This window comes from Malus domestica, chromosome 04 (assembly GCF_042453785.1).
Source record: "Malus domestica chromosome 04, GDT2T_hap1".
Lineage (NCBI taxonomy): Eukaryota > Viridiplantae > Streptophyta > Magnoliopsida > Rosales > Rosaceae > Malus > Malus domestica.
This window is the reverse complement of record NC_091664.1, coordinates 441,040-461,390: the sequence shown is the minus strand read 5'-3', so window position 1 is coordinate 461,390 and position 20,351 is coordinate 441,040. Positions and strand designations below refer to the sequence as shown.

Below are 20,351 nucleotides of genomic sequence, written 5' to 3'. Positions count from 1 at the left end.
GTTATTCATATCGAAGATTGCGAAGTACCATGGTATTCCAGTTGATATTATCTCAGACTGGGATCCTCGATTTCCTTCTAAGTTCTGGACAGCATTCCAGGAAGCTCTTGGTACAAGATTACTTTATAGTACGACATATCACCCTCAGACAGACGGACAATCTGATAGGACTATTCAGACATTAGAAGATATGCTGAGATCTTTAGTGCTGCAGTTTGGCGATGGTTGACATGATTGTTTGGATTTGATGAAATTCGCCTACAACAACAGTTACCATTCGAGTATTGGTATGGCACCTTTTGAGGCACTCTATGGCAAATCTTGTCGAATGCTACTATGCTGGACAGAAGTTGGCGAAAGAGTTTTGGTGGGCCCGGAGATCGTGGATGAAACTACTCAGAATATTTAGGTAATTAAGTCTAACCTGAAAACGGCCCAGGATCGACAAAAGAGTATAGCAGACAGACATGCCACTGACCTGATGTATAATGTATGTGATTGGGTGTTTTTGAAGTTATCACCATAAATGGGTGTTGTGCAGTTTGGAAAGAAAGGCAAGTTAAGTCCTAGGTATATAGGGTCGTATTTGATCACTGAAAGAGTTGGTAAAGTTGCTTATGGACTTGAGTTTCCTTCAGAGTTATCTAAGGTACACGATGTGTTTCATGTTTCGATGCTTCGACATTATGTCTCAGATCATTCTCATGTGATACCTCCTCAACCGCTGGAAATTAATTTGGATTTAACTTATGATGAAGAGCCAGTGACTATTTTGGATTGGAAAGATAAGGAGTTGAGGAATAAGACAATGCGTTTGGTGAAAGTATTATGGAGAAATCACTCAGTGGAAGAGGCTACTTGGGAGACAGAGGATCGGATGAGAGAGATGTATTCACGCTTGTTTTATGACTATTAGTGGATATATTTGTTGTGTATAATTTCGAGGATGAAATTTTATAAGGTGGGTAGATTGTCACAGCCCGTCCCAAAATATTTATTTTCAACGGCATGAGATTATTTATTTACCCTTGGACGTTTTGTGTGGTCATGTGGGTGAAGTTTTATTTGGATCAATTCAAAGATTTTCCTAAGTTTTTGGAACACTTAGGGCTTAGTTTTGTTGGTTGTGACCAACTAGGACCACACACAAGCACCCATACTTTTCTCTCTCTCCCGTTGACTCTCTATCTCCATTCCCTCTCGGATTTCCTTCCATTTCTGTACAAACCGTACGGTCAACCTCAAACTCCTTCAACCAGTTGCAGATCGACGTTAAAAAGGTGATGTTCTTGTTCCCTACAAGTTTCTGAGTCCATTCGTACAATTTTTAGGACTTGAAAGCTTGTAAAACCCGAGAAACCATAACCTCCAATTTGAGGTACTGTTCATGCACACGTAAATGTGTAGTTCTCTGAGAGTTTTGAAGTTATAAGGAGCTTTAGATCGTCTTCACGAGGCTCGGAGAAGAAAAATAAAGTGATTTGGACGTCAGAAAGCTCAGGAATTGGAAGTTACAGGTTTAGCCGGAATATCGAAGGATTTTCCGGCGAGTTCTGTCGGTTTAAGGACTTTTGAAAGGTAAGGTTTTGTTCTACTTGTCCTAAGCTTCAATTTCGTTCAAGTTTCGTGGAATTTGGTTGAGAATTGGACGAGATGTGAAGGTTTTCGCGATTTTCCAATTTCCGGTGAACGGCGACCGGCGAGGCTAACCGGAGAAGAAGATAGAATATTTCGTCAAAGTTGGGTTAAGGGATTCCGTTAGGGTTAAGGGATTCCCTTAGGGTCCTTGAGCATGTTGACGTGCCCTTGGCGGCGCGTGGGACGTCGGAAAATTTTTCTAAAAATATGGGGATGTTCGTGAGGTTGTGTAGATCACGTTGGTATATTCAAACATTCCATTTAAGCAATTTATGAGAAGTTATTAGCTAGTATTGTTTATGTGCTTTAAATTAACGTTTTTATAGTTGTTTCGCATATAAGGGAGACTTATCCCGAGGACGAGCGCAGTCAAGGGCGACTCGGGGGCTACGACCTTTCGACATACCAGCGAGTGGGCTTTTGGTTTTCAGTATATACTTATGTACTTGATATTTTCCCAGAAAATTAGTTTAAATGAAAGTATGCCTTGAAATGTCATGCATATAAATTTATGTTCAGTATATGAATTAGTATATGATGCATAATATATAATTGTGGTGTTGTGGACGCTCAGGTAAGCCCATGTGAGTTTATGAATTGTGAATGTGAATAACGGTTGTGATTAATTGAGAAGCATAGAGCTCATAAACCTGCACCCCTGTGTTAGTGATTAGCCAGAGATATGGCACAAGTCTGTATGTAATGTCACCTCCCGCACCCTATGCTCACATTGGATCCAATTTAAGTGCACAGTCTTGTCGTACAGACCATTATAGGTGGTTCTGACTCGTAGGTGACCAGCGATTTATCACACAGCTATCATGAGAGCGTAGTATTGAGCATAATTATATTACACCCAGTCTTGTCATACATACCTTTTCAGTGGTTCCGACTTGTGTGCAGTGTAGTACCGTATAGGTCATTTGCAGTGACTCCGGCTAGATTGACTAATGAGTTATGAATTCAGCCGTACAGACTTCTGCAAGGGTTCCTGCTAATGTGTTATTTTCCATGAATTTATTTTCACCTGAGTTATTTATCCTGTTTATATCTTGGCATGGCATACTTATGATTATGAATATGTGTAGCATGATTTGAATTGATATATATAGATATAGGTATATGTTTATATTCTATTTCTGGGAAAAAGTATATATGTTGTTGGTGGCATTGAGGATCTCGGCGGTTCTGACAGAATAAAAATTCGTAAGATATCTTCTGGTACTGTATAACTAGTAGTTGTCCTACTGGACTGCACCTAGACTTTCTATGCTCTGATTAGGAGTATTTACTCTTTTATCTCACTCCTAACACTTTATGCTTATTAGTGCACATTAGTAGCTTTCAGTTTTTATTTATTCGTATATTTCTTATCCTTATCGCTTTCGCACTGTGCACATGGCTAAGTCACCCTCACGTGATGGCCAGCATGCCTCGATCTCGGTCGGGGTGTGTCAATAAATCGATTTATTTTCAATTTTCTCTACGTATTCATAATTATGAATATTTAATTCTTATATTTAAATTTTGGGAGACTTTGGATGCGGTCCCTAGTTATGAACAATCTTTGACTGAAACCTTATTGGTTTTCAATTTTTGATCCAAGTCCCTGAAATTAATTGATAATTTATTTCTATGTATGTTACTATATTTTTTAAATTAAAAATTAAAATTTATAGTTGTTTATAGTAATGAGATTTTAAATAAAAAACCATAATTTGTGGGATTAAAAATATTAAAATATAAATATACTATTGTGTGTGTGTGTGTGTAAACATGGGTACATTCATAAAAATAACCAAAAAATTATTGTATCAAAACATGGGTACATTCTTCAAAATGGGTACATTTAGCAAAAATAAAAATGGGTACAAATAAATAAAAAAATATGGGTACAATACAAATAAAACTTTAAAAAATATGGGCACAAAAAGAATTTAATATATGGGTACAAATTAAAACTGAAAGGAAAATTGGTACAAATTAAAAAGGGGTTGCAAATTAAAAATGGGTACAAACTAAAAATAAAAATATATGATAAAAAATTTGGCCATAAGAATAAATATACTAATTGTAACATTTTTAATATTAAATGAATATATTTAGAAATAAAAAATATTTTATTATTGAAATAATTAATGATATTATTAATACAAAGGACCTTGATCAAAAATTGAAAAATAATAAGGTTTTAATCAATAGAGTAGTAAAAATAAGGATGAAAACCTAATTACTCCTTAAATTTTCAAGGTATTACATTTTAGGGTACCATTTTGTTAGGTCAATGTGGAGACAAGGTAGGACTTGAAGAAAGTTGAGGTTTCACCTTAAAATCAATTGGCAATGTGAGGAGTAGCCCAACTTCTTATACACACATGCAAAGTGTCTCATTTTCCCGATGTGAGATTTACTTTTAACACGCCCCTTCATGTGTAATGAATTTCGAGCCTAACTTGTGGACAACACAAATAATGTGACATGGAACATGTGTGGGACAACTCTGATACAAGAATAAAGTTGAGGTGGCATGAAACACATGTGACTGTTGGGCTTTACACGTGGGCCAACATGGTCTGATACAATGAAGAAAGTTAAGGTTTCATCATAAAACCAATTAGCAATATGGAGAGCAATGCAACTACTTATAAGCATGTGCAATGTCCTTCATTTTCCCAATGTCCCACTACCTTTTTGAAATAATTAGAAGGTTTTAGGTTGAGTTACTGTGTTATCGTGTCAATTTTGAGAAAAAATAGGGTTTTTTTTTGGGTTAATATCATATGGAAAATTCATGATATAGCAAGATGTGTGACTGAAGCTCAATCTCAACACGACTTGGGTAGTTGAATTGGAGTAGTCTCGAGGACTCTATTTCTGCAATTCCTATTATTACTTAAGTTGTGAGCCATCTTTCAAACAATATGCCATCCTGGGAAATTTTAACAATTGCACTTAACCAAAATTTTAACCACTGCATTTCATCACAAACTTGGATTGGCTGAAGAAATTCTGTCATCGGATTTCACTATTTTAATTTTCGTATTTCAAAACTGCGTGATTTTCTTTTATTTTGTTAATTTTAGAATTTTATGAATTTTATTAGTTTATTTACTAAGTTTGATTTTCTGTAATTAGTCAAGAATATTAGGTTGTAGTATGTCCTAAAAGCCAATCATATGATGTAATATTTTAGAAATACTCATTTTGTTAAAATTTTAACTAGTATTTCGATAATATGATAAAGCCATAATAGAATTCAAAATATGTAATCAACCTAAGGAATAAGGGGAATGTCTAAACCCATGACGCAATGAGTTGAAAAGAATAATTATAAGCACTAGATCAATCCACCACCTACAAAAATATAAAGACTAATTAATTTTCACAAAGAATAGTAATAATAAATAAAAAAACAAAAATTGAAATTGAAATTGAAATTTTCAATAGTAAAAATCCACAACGTTTAGTACATGAAACTAGTTTCAAAGCCGATGAGGGATGATATGTGTTTTAAGAATTCAAGCAAAAATCATTTTTGTAGAAAACTTATAGCCAAATTCTCTAGCATAACAAATTTTAACCGTGGATCTGTGCCACAAATTTTAATTAAAAACCAAGCTGATCAATGAAAAATGTCCAAATTCAAAGACAACATATAATAACAATCGCACAAAACTGATGTGTATTTAATCCGAGATGAAGGGATTACTGAAAACAACAAAAGAAAGAACACATGAAAGTAAAATGTCGGTTTCTTGAAATGCTAACTTTTATGTGTTATATTGATATATTCTACGGCCAAAAATATTTGTAAAGAAATTATACTTTTATACAATATGATATCTGAATGTCTATGCATATAGTAGCCCACCATATTTGAATAATGGTCAGCCAACCACAGTGGACCATTTTAAAGAACAGTTGGACTGTAACCTGGTCATCAATTAAATTATATTGAAAAATCATATATTTTTCTCTATAATCTCCTCCAAGGACCATGGTTTGACTAGTGAGATATGTATAAGTTGAATTTTTGTTTTTTGAGAAGGTTTCAAAATTATTATAATAATAGAAGAGAAAAAAGAGTTTCGAACCCAATAGAAATATAACACCATATTTATTAAAATATTAGATTAAATACGAATAATTTTTCGATTTTTGAGGATAACACGTATAAATCAATAAACAATTCGCATTTAGATATATTCACTTAGTGTTAATTAAACCAATGATAACTGCTCTAATTTATATTAGAGAACCTTAATTACACATGTTATGCACCCTCCTCTCCTGGTTTCTGCTATGCAGATGTTTGAGCTGCTGTTAAATCAATTTTAACATAAACTCGCGTCGTTAACAAAAATAGGAAAGCTATTATGACAAAAATATGAATATGAGAATATACACTAGAAAAAGAAAAGGAATATATTGTTAACAATGTACGAGTAGACGTTGACGTCGTGTTAGAAGATGAACAAGGAAGCCCAATAAACTGTACACCTCGGGTGTCCAGACTCACAGCATTTGACATTATTCAGTGAAACTGAGATAAAACTAAATTCGAGGTGAGGTAAGAATCTTCTGAAAATCATTATCAATTTTTTTTTTAACAAACGATATTATTTATACTAAGAGAGGAGAGTGAGCATAACCTCACAATGAGTTAGCAATAATGTGATTCAAATTCGCCTTTGGCGAGAATCAAACCTAAAACAACTCATTTACAAGTGAAAAGGAATACCACTAGACTGTAATACTAAGTGACAATTCCATTTAATCTTTAAATAAAGTTAAAACTACATGTTAGTATTCTATTTTTAGGGGTGATTTCAAATTAGTTGCAAGATTTTAAAGCAAGGATCTAAATAACTACTCGTACTGGATGTTTTGAAAATTAGAAATATGTTAAGTCACCATTATTAAGTGATGATGTAGACAAGTGTTGAAGTTGTCTTCATTATCACATCATCTATGTGACATGAATTCCAAAATTGACTCTTTTCGGTTAAGTAAATTTAAAATTTAACTTGGCTAAGAGGAGTCAATTTGGAGATTCATTACTTTATAGACAACCAACTTTTGGTATTTAAAACTAATGATGTCATCATTAGAGTGACATAAAATGTCTAATTTTTAACACGTTAGGTAACTATTTAAAATGCATTAAAAGTATACTATAATTAATTAGAATCACCCTTCAAAGTCGAATGGTTATTCTTACTGAACTATAAAAATATTTAGTTCGTAAATTATATGAGCTGCAGAGATTATACAAGGTTTGAAAAGATACCCTGTTAGTTTGAATTCTAAAATGACAGAGGTGGGTGGAAAAGCGTGGCCTCCACATGGACGGACGACGAGGGTAGTGTGCGCAGGTCGGTAAACTATTTGTCAACCCATAGAGAGAAGGAGTGAGGAGACTGGGGACTCACAAGGCAGCCAATATTCGTTTCATTTGTTTGACTCCTTAAACACGACTTGCACGGGTTAAATGTCATTTGAAGCTTTCATAGTGCCTTCCGCTTGCCCCGAATATATTATAATCATTCACCTCTAATAATATAGTAATTATTAGCCGGCCTAATAGAATGACTATTTATTGGCGTGCACTTTTTTTTATTTTGTCAGTATAAACATAAAAAATCAAGAGCGTGTAACACACTTGCATGCGAAATTAGGAAACAAATAAATTAATGGCATGTTTACGTAAGGGTAATCGGAATAAAGAAAGGGAATTGAATTCCGATTACGGAGTATTCCGGTGTTTACTAAATATTAAGGAATCAAAAAAGTGGTGGAGCCCACACGAAACAAGGAATCCAATTCCTGAAATTGGAGGAACCGGATTCCCTAGTTTTGTGAGGTATTTGAATTCCCTAAGGGCAAGGGAATCAGGAATGCATCTTTTATTCCAATTATGCCCTCACTTGTTTCTTATTATCCCAACATTGCCCTTCATTTGACACTCATTATGTCATTTTTAATAAATAAATAAAACCTATTTATATTTTTTATATAGATAATTTTATTATATAAATTTAATTAAGAATTTAATTTAATTAATTAGTATGAAAATAATTTATTTATATAAGGGCAATTTAGTCATCAACTTAGTTTTCATTCCGATTGAAGTGAATTAGTAAACAACTTATATAGACTCAATATCATTTTTGCCATCTTTTAATAAATAAATAAAACCTATTTGTACATGCTTATATAGATGAATTTTATTATATAAATTTAATTAAGAATTTAATTAAATTAATTAGTATGAAAATAATTTATTTATGTAAGGGCAATATAGTAATCAACCTAGTTTTCATTCCGATTGAAATGAATTAGTAAACAACTTATATGGACTCAACATCATTCCTACTCCGATTCCTGACAGTTTTAGTAAACAACTTCAACAGGAATCTGATTCTGATTCCACCTCATTTCAATTCCTCCTCAATCCAATTCCCCCTCAATCCAATTCCTCTCAATTTGATTACGAATTAGTAAACGCGCCATAAGAGTAATTTGCCAAAATCTCCCCTAAACTTGTAACTCGTTGCTAATTTGTTCCTTAAACTTTGATTTTACCTAATTACTCCCCAAACTTTACTTATGGCTAAATTCCCATGTCTTTATAGAACAGAGAAAATATTGCGATTTTATTTTGAAAATTACGATTTTGCCCACTGAACCATCGATGTAGACTACAAATTTAGGAGGGAATTTATCATATGACTCATAAGGTATAAGGTCGGTACAGTTGTACTCTAAAAGCTGCCAAACATACATGAAACAACAAACCCTAGCATAGGTATACCTATATTGATGCTCTGACTTGTTTGGTATATAAAACAAAAAAGATAGAAAATAGGATAAAACATGTTGACACATTAAATTAGGAAATATATACGCTCCTACCGAATTTTTAATTTAATTTATATTTGTATTTCAAATGATATATTTGCTGATAATTAGATTATTACTTAATATTTATCGTGCTTATTTCTTATTAGTTACACATCACATAATTTACCAATATGATCTAAAAACTGATCTGCATAACATTACTTGTACACATTCATATAGGTGTGCAATTGGGACTGGACTTGTTCTTGTTCCTGTTGGCACATAACAAAACAAATTTATAATAATAATTGGCGGTGTGACTTCACATTCATCGTCATGCGCCAATACCCTTTACCCAGCTCACCAAAATATAATTCAACAAGTAAGAGCCAGCTTAATTTGACTTTGATATAGTCACTCCCCCACACTCTCTCTCCTCTCTCCCTCCACCCCATTTACACATTACAGAAAATCTGCCTATATAAACGGCTCACAACACATCCACCTCCATCAAACAAACAAACTCAAAGCACGTCAACAAAATGGAGCACTTCTATCTGACCCTCCTTTTAGGGTTTGTCTCCTTCATCACTCTTTCTCTCTCCGTACTCTTTTACCGGCACAGAGCGCAGTTCGTCGGCACCAACCTGCCGCCTGGCAAAGTTGGCTACCCGGTGATCGGTGAGACCTACCAGTTCCTGGCCACAGGATGGAAAGGTCACCCAGAGAAGTTCATCTTCGACCGCATGACCAAGTACTCTTCCGAAGTGTTCAAGACCTCCCTCATGGGCGAGAAGGCCGCCATCTTCTGCGGCGCAGCCTGCAACAAGTTCTTGTTCTCCAACGAGAACAAGCTCGTCACTGCATGGTGGCCCAGCTCCGTCAACAAGGTCTTCCCTTCTTCTATGGAGACTTCCGCCAAGGAGGAGGCCAAGAAGATGAGAAAGATGCTTCCCAACTTCATGAAGCCCGAAGCTCTCCAGCGATACATCGGCATCATGGACACCGTCGCCCGACGCCACTTCGCCGACGGCTGGGAAAACAAGAAGGAAGTTGAAGTTTTCCCCCTCGCCAAGAAGTAAGTCTTCGTCTAGTATTTTATTATTAGAAAGTGATTTATGTTAACAATCTGATAACATAACAATAACATAATGTATCACTATGTAATATTAATATCTGATCATGGATGTTATGCATGTTTGAACAAACAGCTACACCTTTTGGCTTGCTGCACGGTTGTTTGTGAGCCTGGACGACTCGGTTGAAATCGCCAAGCTAGGCGACCCGTTCGCAGTTTTGGCCTCTGGAATCATATCGATGCCTCTGGATTTCCCGGGAACTCCTTTTTACAAAGCGATCAAGGCATCCAACTTCATCAGGGAGGAGCTGACGAAGATCATCAAGCAGAGGAAGATAGACTTGGCGGAGGGCAAGGCGTCGCCGACGCAAGACATATTGTCACACATGTTGTTGTTGTGCGACGAGCACGGAAGTCACATGAAGGAACACGATATCGCCGATAAGATTTTGGGGCTGCTGATTGGTGGGCATGACACAGCCAGCGCTACCTGCACTTTTATTGTCAAGTATCTTGCCGAACTTCCTCATATTTATGACGAAGTCTACAAGGGTGGGAAATAGATCCTTTTAAACTATATTTTATAAATTATATGATGTACTCTCTCTCTCTCTCTCTCTCTCTCTCTCCCTCTCTATACATATACATATACATATATATATACATATATATATATATATATATATATTCTATTTTCTTTGAACTTTGGTTGAGTCGGCACGGCAGGTAGGCAGGCAGAGGCTAATACACTTGGTAGTAAAAAAAGATCAGCCGGGCTGGCCTTGCTGATTCTTCTCCTGCAATTACATATTTAACTTTATCTGGCACTGATTGATTACTTACGATAATATTAATTAATATAATGAACAGAGCAAATGGAGGTCCTAAGCGCAAAAGCTCCAGGGGAGTTGTTGAATTGGGATGACCTACAGAAGATGAAATACTCATGGAACGTAGCTCAGGAAGTTCTCAGATTGGCTCCACCTCTTCAAGGAGCTTTCAGGGAAGCCTTGTCTGACTTCGTCTTCAATGGTTTCACCATTCCAAAGGGCTGGAAGGTACATAAACCCACAACACACATATATACCATATAATAACCTCTCTTTTTTTTTTTCTTTTTTTCTAATTCAACAACTTTCGTATGTGAGATTTGAGCTGGAATTTAATATTTAATTTTGTGTGGTATATTGCAGTTATATTGGAGCGCAAACTCAACACACAAGAACGCAGCTTACTTCCCGGAACCATTCAAATTCGACCCTTCAAGATTCGAAGGAAAAGGTCCAGCACCATACACGTTTGTGCCCTTTGGAGGAGGTCCTAGGATGTGCCCCGGCAAAGAGTACGCCCGATTGGAGATCCTAGTGTTCATGCACAACTTGGTGAAGAGGTTCAAATGGGAGAAAGTCCTTCCCAACGAGCAGATCGTAGTTGACCCACTCCCCATGCCCGCCAAGGGACTCCCTGTCCGCCTTTTTCCTCACCCTAAGACCGCCGCAGCTTAATTATCTAGCTAAGCTTATACTTGAAAGTAAAAAACCATCAAACAAGGCTTTGTATTTTTTTTTCTTGGTTATTGTATTCGTTCTTCGAGTTCTCTGTACGTCCTCTCTTTTTTTAATGCAATCACTTCTTCTGTAACAAAATCTTGTACCGTTGTACGTGGCCACTTGATGATCATGTTTCAAATAATGAAAATGTATAATGGAAATCTCAATCAAATAATATATTGTTAGCGCAGCTTCCTAATGCCTCTTCCTTGATATTTCACTGTACGCTTGGATATTATATATGGTCACTTCGTCCCCTCAGTACATATTATACCATGAGATATTTTTTATATATATCTGAAACATAAGCAGATACATCACGTGTTATAATTTAAATAAAAAGAATTTTTATTTGTTAGAATTAAATTTGTGCATATCCGCAGACTAAGGTAGTATTGATCAAAATCAAGATGATCTCCGGTGAGGGATGAATGGGGTTGATTGAGGAGTGTGATTAAATCCATGATCAGGCTCAGTGGCAAAGCCACATGAGGGCGAGGAGTGGCAGCAGCCACTCCCCTCGCCGGAAATGAAGCCCTGTTGTTTGTTGCAGCTGCACAAACGCTGCACGCACAGTGGCAAGCCACAGAGACGCAAGTAGGTGTGGTCGCACCTCCAGTCATCGGAAATAGACTCTAAGAGCGATAAGCCGTCCCTCTGGACTGGACGTCATTTCTCTAAACTTGCACTAAAACAATGAAATTTTCACACATCTTCTCGCGAGGAAGAAGAACTGTAGCATATTTCAGTTTATTGGCTTTAAGAGGAACAGTGCCGTTACGTTTATTGGCTTTAAGAGGAACTGTGCTATTATGTTTATTGGCTTTAATGGAACGGTGTTGTTATGAGTATAAGCTTTTGACTTAGTTTTATCTACAACCCACATGAAACTGGTTCGGCCCAATTTTTGGGCTCTTTTTCATTTTTTTTATTTCATTTAATATTTTATTTAAAATGAAGGCATTTTGGTGCCGTGATTATCCCTTGATTCATTTTTTTAGTTGTTTTAATTTTGTCAAGTTGCCACTTAGTACTATGGTCTAATGGTATTCCTCTTCACTTGTAAGTGATAGATCTTAGGTTAAATTCACACCAAAGGTGAATTTGAACCATATTATTGCAAACTCATTGTGAGGCTTAGTCCACTCCCCCACCCCTTAATGATAATATTGTTTGTTCAAAAAAAAATTGTCAAGTTGGTTATTGTGTCTTTTGTTAGACATCTCTAATCTACTTTATGAATTTAATGATAGTATATAATTCATTTAAGAACCATAATTTTGAGAATGTTAATCAAATGAATATATTAATTAGTACTCACATCGTCGATATACATTCCACTAAAAGTGTACATGTTAACTTTTGGGAGCTGATTTTCACACACCTTTTATAGCTTTTCCCACACCCCTCTTTGTTCCAGGCCATCGGATTGAATAAATCAAACGAAAACAACGGACATGATTAACCAGAGGTGTGTAGGAAGCTATAAAAGGTGTGTGTTTATCATTTCCCTAACTTTTTATCAAAATACCACACTTAACAAAAATGATATTCTTTTCATGTACTTGTACCATCTCTTTAATAGAGATGAGACTCACATGTATTGGTGGACTCTACCTCTATTAAAGAGTTTCCCTTAAACACCAACACACTGCCCCTATCAACTCGCATGACCAACACCACACCGCAACTAACATGGCCACCATCAATCACAAACGGATCGCCTGCTAGGACACATCTAAAATTGGCTAATTGCATTCATATTCATATTTGGATGAGAATTTTCTAAGTTCCAAGGGAATGATGCCAAATTATTAGGGAAAGTACCACAAAATATGAACGACATTGTAACTTGTTTATATTGACAAATTATGAACGACATTAATATTATTTACTATCTAAAATGATGTGGGTGTCGATATTTTTTTGGACCCTTTACCTTTTGAAATTTTGCCCCTCCCCCCGAAAATTCCTAGCTTCGCCACTAATCAGGCTGCCTACATATCTCTGAATTTGGAAAATCAAGTCACATGTGTAGTTCTAGAGAATGAGTGATGTGATAACATCATGAACCATCCATGTCTACTCGTAAACGGCGTGTAGAGAATATATGTGTTGATTAGATGATCTAAGAGAAGTAATCGGAGATCCCATAGATATTTGTCCCGAGATAAATACCCATACTAGAGTTAGTAGTCCACATTTAATTGGAAACTATCTAGAAGGGAATCCAGAATAAGATATTCAATTCTCATATGATTATGATTACGTTGTCTAATCTCCAAGAGATCTTAATTTCACATGAATTAGAGTTTCCTTATTTGGTAGACAAGTAATATTGTTTAAGCCTAGCTTGTCGGACTATGGTTGTCTGATCATGCATTTCGGCTAGTCAGTCCATCAGAATAACTTATTCAAATTATAACTGGGAAACCTGACTAGTTCAATCGCCTAAGCACTATTGGCTATAGACATTTCGATCATTCTCGCAGCTCAAAGTGCCACGTATTTGTTGACCCTAAAAACTACCAAACCTACGTGGTGCGCATGCCGAATAACTAATGAGCTAACTACGTCATTCGGTTGATGCGGGGCGTGCTAACTCGTCGGCCGAGCTCAACCGAGGAGTAAAATGTGTTGATGTTACATTGAGCGCGCGGCTGACTTCTTGATCTTGCGACTACGGCCGAGGAAGGAACACGTCTCGGCCTTTGGGTTCTAGAGCCTAAAGACAAGGCTGCTAATTCTGCGAAGTTCATAAATCGTCGGCACCAGATTCAGTCACAGTGATTATATTTGTAAGGGTATAAGCACGCCGAATTGACGCTAGAGTATAGGGGAACAGATACTTAAAACATATATATGTCTTGATGGTAAATGTGGTTCGGTCGTCAGAATGCCGAACTCTAAATCCAACATGTGAGTATCCAATCATAAAACAACTCGGCGTTCAATGTGCCGAGCCCTAATAAACTGTAACACCTCACTTCACTAAAAAAGCTAATGAGATGACATCTACCAATAAAGACCCGAAAGTTTTTCTCGACCGAGATTTGGATAGATAACTAGTCGGCCTCGACGCAGTGCTGTTTATCCAAACTGAAGGTGTTCCGCGGTCGGCTGGTTCTACGACGATAATGTTGTTTATCCAAACTAAATGTATCACTGGTTGCCTTCACAGTGCTGTTTATCCAAATTGAAGATGTGTTGGCAGAAAAAGAAAATAAAAATCTCAAGGTTGTTGAGAGAGTTTGTGCAAGGCAATTTGTGTGTTGAATTGGAGGGAGCTTTGAATGATGTACCCCTCCCTCTATTTATTGTAGCAAACCTTCTTCTGATCGAATCAAACCTATACTCGGATTAGAACTCCTTACCCCGATCCAATCTTATCTCGGCCAGTTCTACTCCTATTAAGACTTTGAACTCAACCCCTTATCAGACCGTATTTATTCCTAAGTTTCAGCATCCTCATCTTGCCGAGACTCCTTATTGTATCAGGATTCAACTACCCCATTCTGATAGGACACGGCCGGCCCCTGAGCAACGCTTCCGGGCCGAGAACGATTCTAAACTCGGCCCAAACCAGCATTTTGGGCCCAAACAATATCAGAAGTCCAAAATCTATAATCACATACATGTGATTAATCAACTTGTGTTTCGAATCAATTAAAAAACTTCTCATTATATAAAAATGTGCACGACTAATCAATCCTAAAATTAGAGTAAACTGTCGGTTTACCCCCTGAACTTTCACCTCACTTTCGATTTCCCCCCTGAACTTTTCCATTGGAAAATTAAGGACTCAAACTAATTTTTTTAGCCAATTTGCCCCCTACCGTTAGTTTTTCATATATTCCATCCATATTTCCGTTAAGTGAGACCATGTGCACAACATGTGAGGGTAGTTAAGTTATTTCACTCTTAAAAATGATTAAAAAACTGAAAATAATAAAAAAAGCAAAACTTTCCCTCTATTTTTTCCCGCTAATTCCTATCCTCGATTTTATTTTTCCATCTCATTCCTATGCATGAGAAATGACATATGGTGTTATTGTCTACCATTTTTATTTTCTCTAACAAATTAATAATTTGACAAATGCTAATGGTGCTAATGTCTCCAAAGCAGTGCATTAATATAAGAAACCCTAGTCTTTTTTATGGACATGTTTCTTATATTAATGCACTGCTTTGGAGACAATAACACCATGAGCATTTGTCAAATTATTAATTTGTTAGAGAAAATAAAAATGGTAGTACATGCTTCAAAAAAAAGATTAACTTAGCTACTTATGAAGACAATAACACCATATGTTATTTCTCATGCATAGGAATGAGAGGGAAAATTAAAATTGAGGATAGGAATTAGCGGGAAAAAATAGAGGGAAAATTATTATTATTATTTATTTTCAGTTTTTAATCATTTTTAAATTGAAATGACTTAACTATCCTCACATGTTATGCACATGGTCTCACTTAACAGAAATATGGATGGAATATATGAAAAACTAACGGTAGGGGGCAAATTGGCTAAAAAAATTAGTTTGAGTCCTTAATTTTCCAATAGAAAAGTTCAGGGAGGAAATCGAAAATGAGGTGAAAGTTCAGGGGGTAAACCGACAGTTTACCCCCTAAAATTAAACATAACATTTCAATGAATTAAATATGATAAACAATTCAACAAACGAATTACGTCAATCGTTTTCATATAGTGTGCTACATAACCAATTTGGAGGTAATCAAAAGATATGTCAAATCATCAACATATATATATTATATACACATGGTGGTAGGTGTACTCGCTTAACGTGAGCGTAACCAGGTCAAAGTCGGTGTGCTGCGGAATACAATAATCAATCGATAATATTTAGGCAGTGGTAAGTGAATATTTTACAGGTAGCTTTAATAAGAAATTTCTAATTTTATTTATTTTAACGAAAAATTATATTTTTATATTAAAAAATTAATTATGATACTATTCACGTTACCATTTATTTTGTTTTTATCATTAAAACTCAAATTTTTTAAGCTCTTTTCATTAGTTTTCCTTATTTTATAAACTCACATTCAAACCAGTTAAAAGATGTCACATATTTATTACTTTTTAAAGTCTAAAAAAATTAATTGACATGCTTATTTTTTTTTAAACAAAAATATATGTGTTAAAATCTTATTGAGTCAAAATAAAAAGTATATATATATATATATATATATATATATATATATATATAATACTTAGTAATAAGTACTTAAGTATTATTCATAATAAATAATTGTTAAGGACAAGTTAAAAGATCAAGACGTAAATGTCCTAAATCACGAGGGGAAGAAGGCTATACCTCTTTGGAGCCTCAAAACTTTCGAAAATCACATCGGGAAACTTCACCAAAACCGGCCACCTTTGAACTAGGGTGTCCCGACGTCCAAAACTTCCAAACGAACGTCCCCGAGCTTCGTGGGAACTTCCTAGAGCTCACTATGAGCTTGGATTGTCCTAAAAACCAACCATTACAAAGTTCATGAATATTACTCAATTCGGACCTTGAGTTTTCAACGTGAAAACGAAGGGTTTCTTACCTGAAAATGGTACCTTTGAGTTCGTAGGGCACTCACAAACACAATGGTGCTAATCTCCACTTCGATCCATGAAGTTTCAAGGGTTTTTGGGTCGGTCCGTACAGTTTCGAGAGGGAGAGAGTGAGAGTGACAGAGAAGGAGGAGAGAGAGAGAGGGCACGGGGTGAGGGTATCCCGTGTGTGTGTGTGGTCCATCCCAAAACAAGTTCAACTTCTTTCCCTAACCGTACAAAACACATACAACCTTTAATCAAAATTCAAACTTTCCAAAACTTAGGGAAAATGCTTTGATCAATAATATGTCACACACCTACCTTAGCACCCGTCAAGGATAATTTCGTCATTTCACAACCTCGATAAAAAGAATCACGGGACGGGCTGTGACAGGTAACGTATTGATAACATGTTTATTTATAAAGAAATAAATGTACAAAGATAGACTAGATAGTGCATCATTTTTATTTCATTACAAAAAAAATAAAAATAAAAACACAAATTGCTATTATTATTAAGGAGAAATTAGGTTCACATCCTTCTTTTTGCTACTCCATTTATTAAAATCCTATTCATTTTCAATTTTTGATCAAGGTTCTTGGATATTAATAACATAATTAATTATTTCAATAATAAAATATTTTTATTTTTAAATATATTCCTCTAGTGTTAAAAATGTTACAATTAGTATATTTATATTTATGGCTAAATTTTTTATCATATATTTTTATTTTTAGTTTGTACCAATTTTTTTTTCATTTTTAATTTGTACCCGTATATTAGTTTCTTTTTGTGCCCATATTTTTTAAAGTTTGATTTGTGTTTGTACCCATATGTATACCGTCACGTGACATTGTATATTTAATCAATGATAGAAAAATTACATATGGTATATTTATGTTTTATGCCTAAACTTTGTATCATATATTTATATTTTTAGTTTGTACCCACTTTTAATTTGCAACATTGTTTTTAATTTGTAGTATTTTCTTTTTAGTTTTATTTTGTACCCGTGTATTAATTTCTTTTAGTGCCTATATTTTTAAAAAATTCATTTGTACTCATAATTTTTTAATCTTTTATTTGTATCCTAATTTATTTATAATGTACCAATTCTTTTTTATTAATGTACCACTTTGTTATATGTAAAATGTATCGATTTTTTTAACACTTTTAACACTATGGATACATTATTTTGCCATTTATTATTTCTTATTTTTACATAGTTTTTATCCATTTTTTATTGTAACCGTTTCTAATAGTATTATAATGAGGGATTTAAAATTTATAGGATTATAAATCTCATAAAATATCAAACAATTAATGTCAAAACTATAAAAATATAAATATTAATTGTAATATAATGAGGTGTACAAAGTCAAGGAACTTTGATCAAACTTTGAATAGCATTAAGGTTTTAGTCAAAGAATGTTAAGGATTAGAGACCTCATCCAAAGTATCAATAATGTACAAATTGAGATGAACAAAGTTCTATCGGTAGCTACAACTAATGTGAGTAGAATTCTCTCATCTCCTATTACCATCCACTTCCATCCCCTCCTCTGACACTCTTCTTTTTGTCTTATTCTCTATATAAAAAATTCAAAACAAAATGTAAACGTGACGTAATCGCAACCGTTTGAATAGGAAGGGATGAAAGGGGAGAAAATTCTACTCCTAACTAATGACGCACTGATAAGACTTCACCTCACTTCATTTTGTATAATATTTATAACTTGTCAACTTTTTTTTTGCAATGTATCATCCGTTTGCTAACGAATGAATTAAAAATTAAGTAGATCGCATATTAGAATACCTGAAAACAAAACTCATGAATGAAAGAGAATTTTTTATTTCATATTATTCATTTTCGTCCTCACTGTTAATGCACGGTCCTTTTTAACCCTCAAAATAGCACAAGGCTGGAATAAAGATCGAGAAATGCCCAAAGAGGGGAAGGAAATCCAGGGCCCAGTAGAAATGGAGAGGAGCATTTTCGAGCGCTGAGGCCGATTGCCCACTAATCGAGTTCAATTGAGCAACATAAAGTACTCTTCGACGCCAAGGACACGTGAGGAGATCAAGAACTTTATGGCACGAGAATTTATGAGCTGGCATGCTCAGACACCAGTTAGGCCACGTATCAATCACCATTCAAAAGCAGGAGTCTAACATGGGACATAAAGATAGTCGGGCAATTGTTCGGGAGTGACATCATTGACTAATCAGGGCTGAGCCGATTGCTCAGCACACATTAATCTTGAAGGACATGCAATTCTGACTGAGAAAATGTCACTTTATCGTCAAATACCAACTAATGATGAAAAAGATTTTCAACATGCTAGTCTAAGTAAGTGACGCATTAAATGCCAGAAAAGTAAAAGCAGGCGAGCCTTAGGATTGTTGTGTTCACTGAGTGCCTAAATAAAGAGGTGGGAACCCCTCTTTAGGGGGTCGGACGACTGGAACAAAAGTGAATTCTTATTTTAGCTGAGCTCTATTTGTAACATTTGAAATCAATATATTCCAAGCAACACATTGGATGTAGTCCAATATTGATGAGTGAACCGCTTAAATCCTGAGTCTATTTTATTATAGTTTCAATTCCAAGCCCCTAAAGGGCTAATTGTTTTAGTTTGTTAACCTGCAAATTTTGAGCGTTTATACTCATTTCCTTTCATATTCATTCATGACTTTCTGATCTAATTTTTTTTCCTTAGAAATAATCAGTGTGGTAAATTTAACTAAAGGTACCTTCGCAAATCCAATTCAATTTCTATTCTAAAAGCATTTCCAAGAGATGGTTTAAAACATCCAAAACTCTATTTTAAAAAGTCAGAACTCAAAAATTTCATCTCCAAGAGATGCAGTAAGAGAAGTCTCTACTATAGCAAAATGAACAGTCATTTTAAATTTAGAGAGCAACTATTCACTTGCTAAACATTAAACAAATAATTAAACTCAACCTTGGAACCTTGAGCAAGGAGAAAAGGAAGAGAGAGAAGGTTATTTTAAAAAAATATGTGGGTTGGATTTGAATTGTTAATAATAAAATATTCAAAATTTGTTAATATAGTGAGTGCTGTTGAAAACGAAAAACTAAACTAAGTAACCAAAATAATTTTTTGATATTGTTTACTTGCTGCTTAAGCAAAAATTTAGAGTTTCTCTTGGAGATACTCAATAGCATTTGTTCCTTACAATCTTTCAGTCAAAACAAGTTTTGCATGGACTTCAAAACTAGCCTGAGCATTCACTTAAGAAGTGATTAGAACATCTCTGGGAGACTCCTTAAATCTCTTGAAATGCTAGTTTAAAGGGAGCTAAATATTAAAAAACTATTAAAACTCACACTCTATCCCTTAAAAGACGGGTTGAATAATAAATATTCAAAGAGATTGAATGGTTAAAGAAAAAAAATACTTAAAGATCGTTAAAATATGGAGTGTTGTTGGAAATAAATTAAATGGGCTAGCTAAAATAACTTTTTGATACTGTTCACTAGCTAAACTAATTTTTTTTTTAAAGTAACTCTTAGAGATGCTATTAGAGCTTAACGTACGTGAAACAAAGTTCATTATTTGGGGTATACAATAACTCCTTAACTTAGATTTTGGGATCCCAAATTTAAGTCTTAAAATCTACGATCTAAGCAATTAACGGATTCGTGACTTA

At 34.9% G+C, this 20,351-nt stretch overlaps 2 protein-coding genes across 2 annotated transcripts; both read left to right on the top strand.

The window, feature by feature from the left end:
• The first annotated feature begins 526 nt into the window (after window positions 1-526).
• On the top strand, window positions 527-916 carry LOC139195388 (uncharacterized). The gene has a single exon (XM_070820914.1). The coding sequence runs from the start codon at window positions 527-529 to the stop codon at window positions 914-916; it is 390 nt and encodes a 129-aa protein (XP_070677015.1).
• Window positions 917-8,679: 7,763 nt separating this feature from the next.
• LOC103443518 (beta-amyrin 28-monooxygenase) lies at window positions 8,680-11,299 on the top strand. The gene is made up of 4 exons (XM_029100735.2): window positions 8,680-9,559; window positions 9,693-10,111; window positions 10,430-10,617; window positions 10,753-11,299. The coding sequence occupies exons 1-4, from the start codon at window positions 9,024-9,026 to the stop codon at window positions 11,062-11,064; spliced, it is 1,455 nt and encodes a 484-aa protein (XP_028956568.1). The 5' UTR covers window positions 8,680-9,023; the 3' UTR covers window positions 11,065-11,299.
• The last annotated feature ends 9,052 nt before the right edge of the window (window positions 11,300-20,351 follow it).

Bases quoted from the DNA above. Each gene is read 5' to 3' on its own strand.
- LOC139195388 (XM_070820914.1), top strand. From the start codon at position 527: ATGGGTGTTGTGCAGTTTGGAAAGAAAGGCAAGTTAAGTCCTAGGTAT.
- LOC103443518 (XM_029100735.2), top strand. From the start codon at position 9,024: ATGGAGCACTTCTATCTGACCCTCCTTTTAGGGTTTGTCTCCTTCATC. The intron at 10,112-10,429 runs GTGGGAAATAGA...TATAATGAACAG, and splicing joins TTATGACGAAGTCTACAAGG to AGCAAATGGAGGTCCTAAGC. The intron at 10,618-10,752 runs GTACATAAACCC...GGTATATTGCAG, and splicing joins CCATTCCAAAGGGCTGGAAG to TTATATTGGAGCGCAAACTC.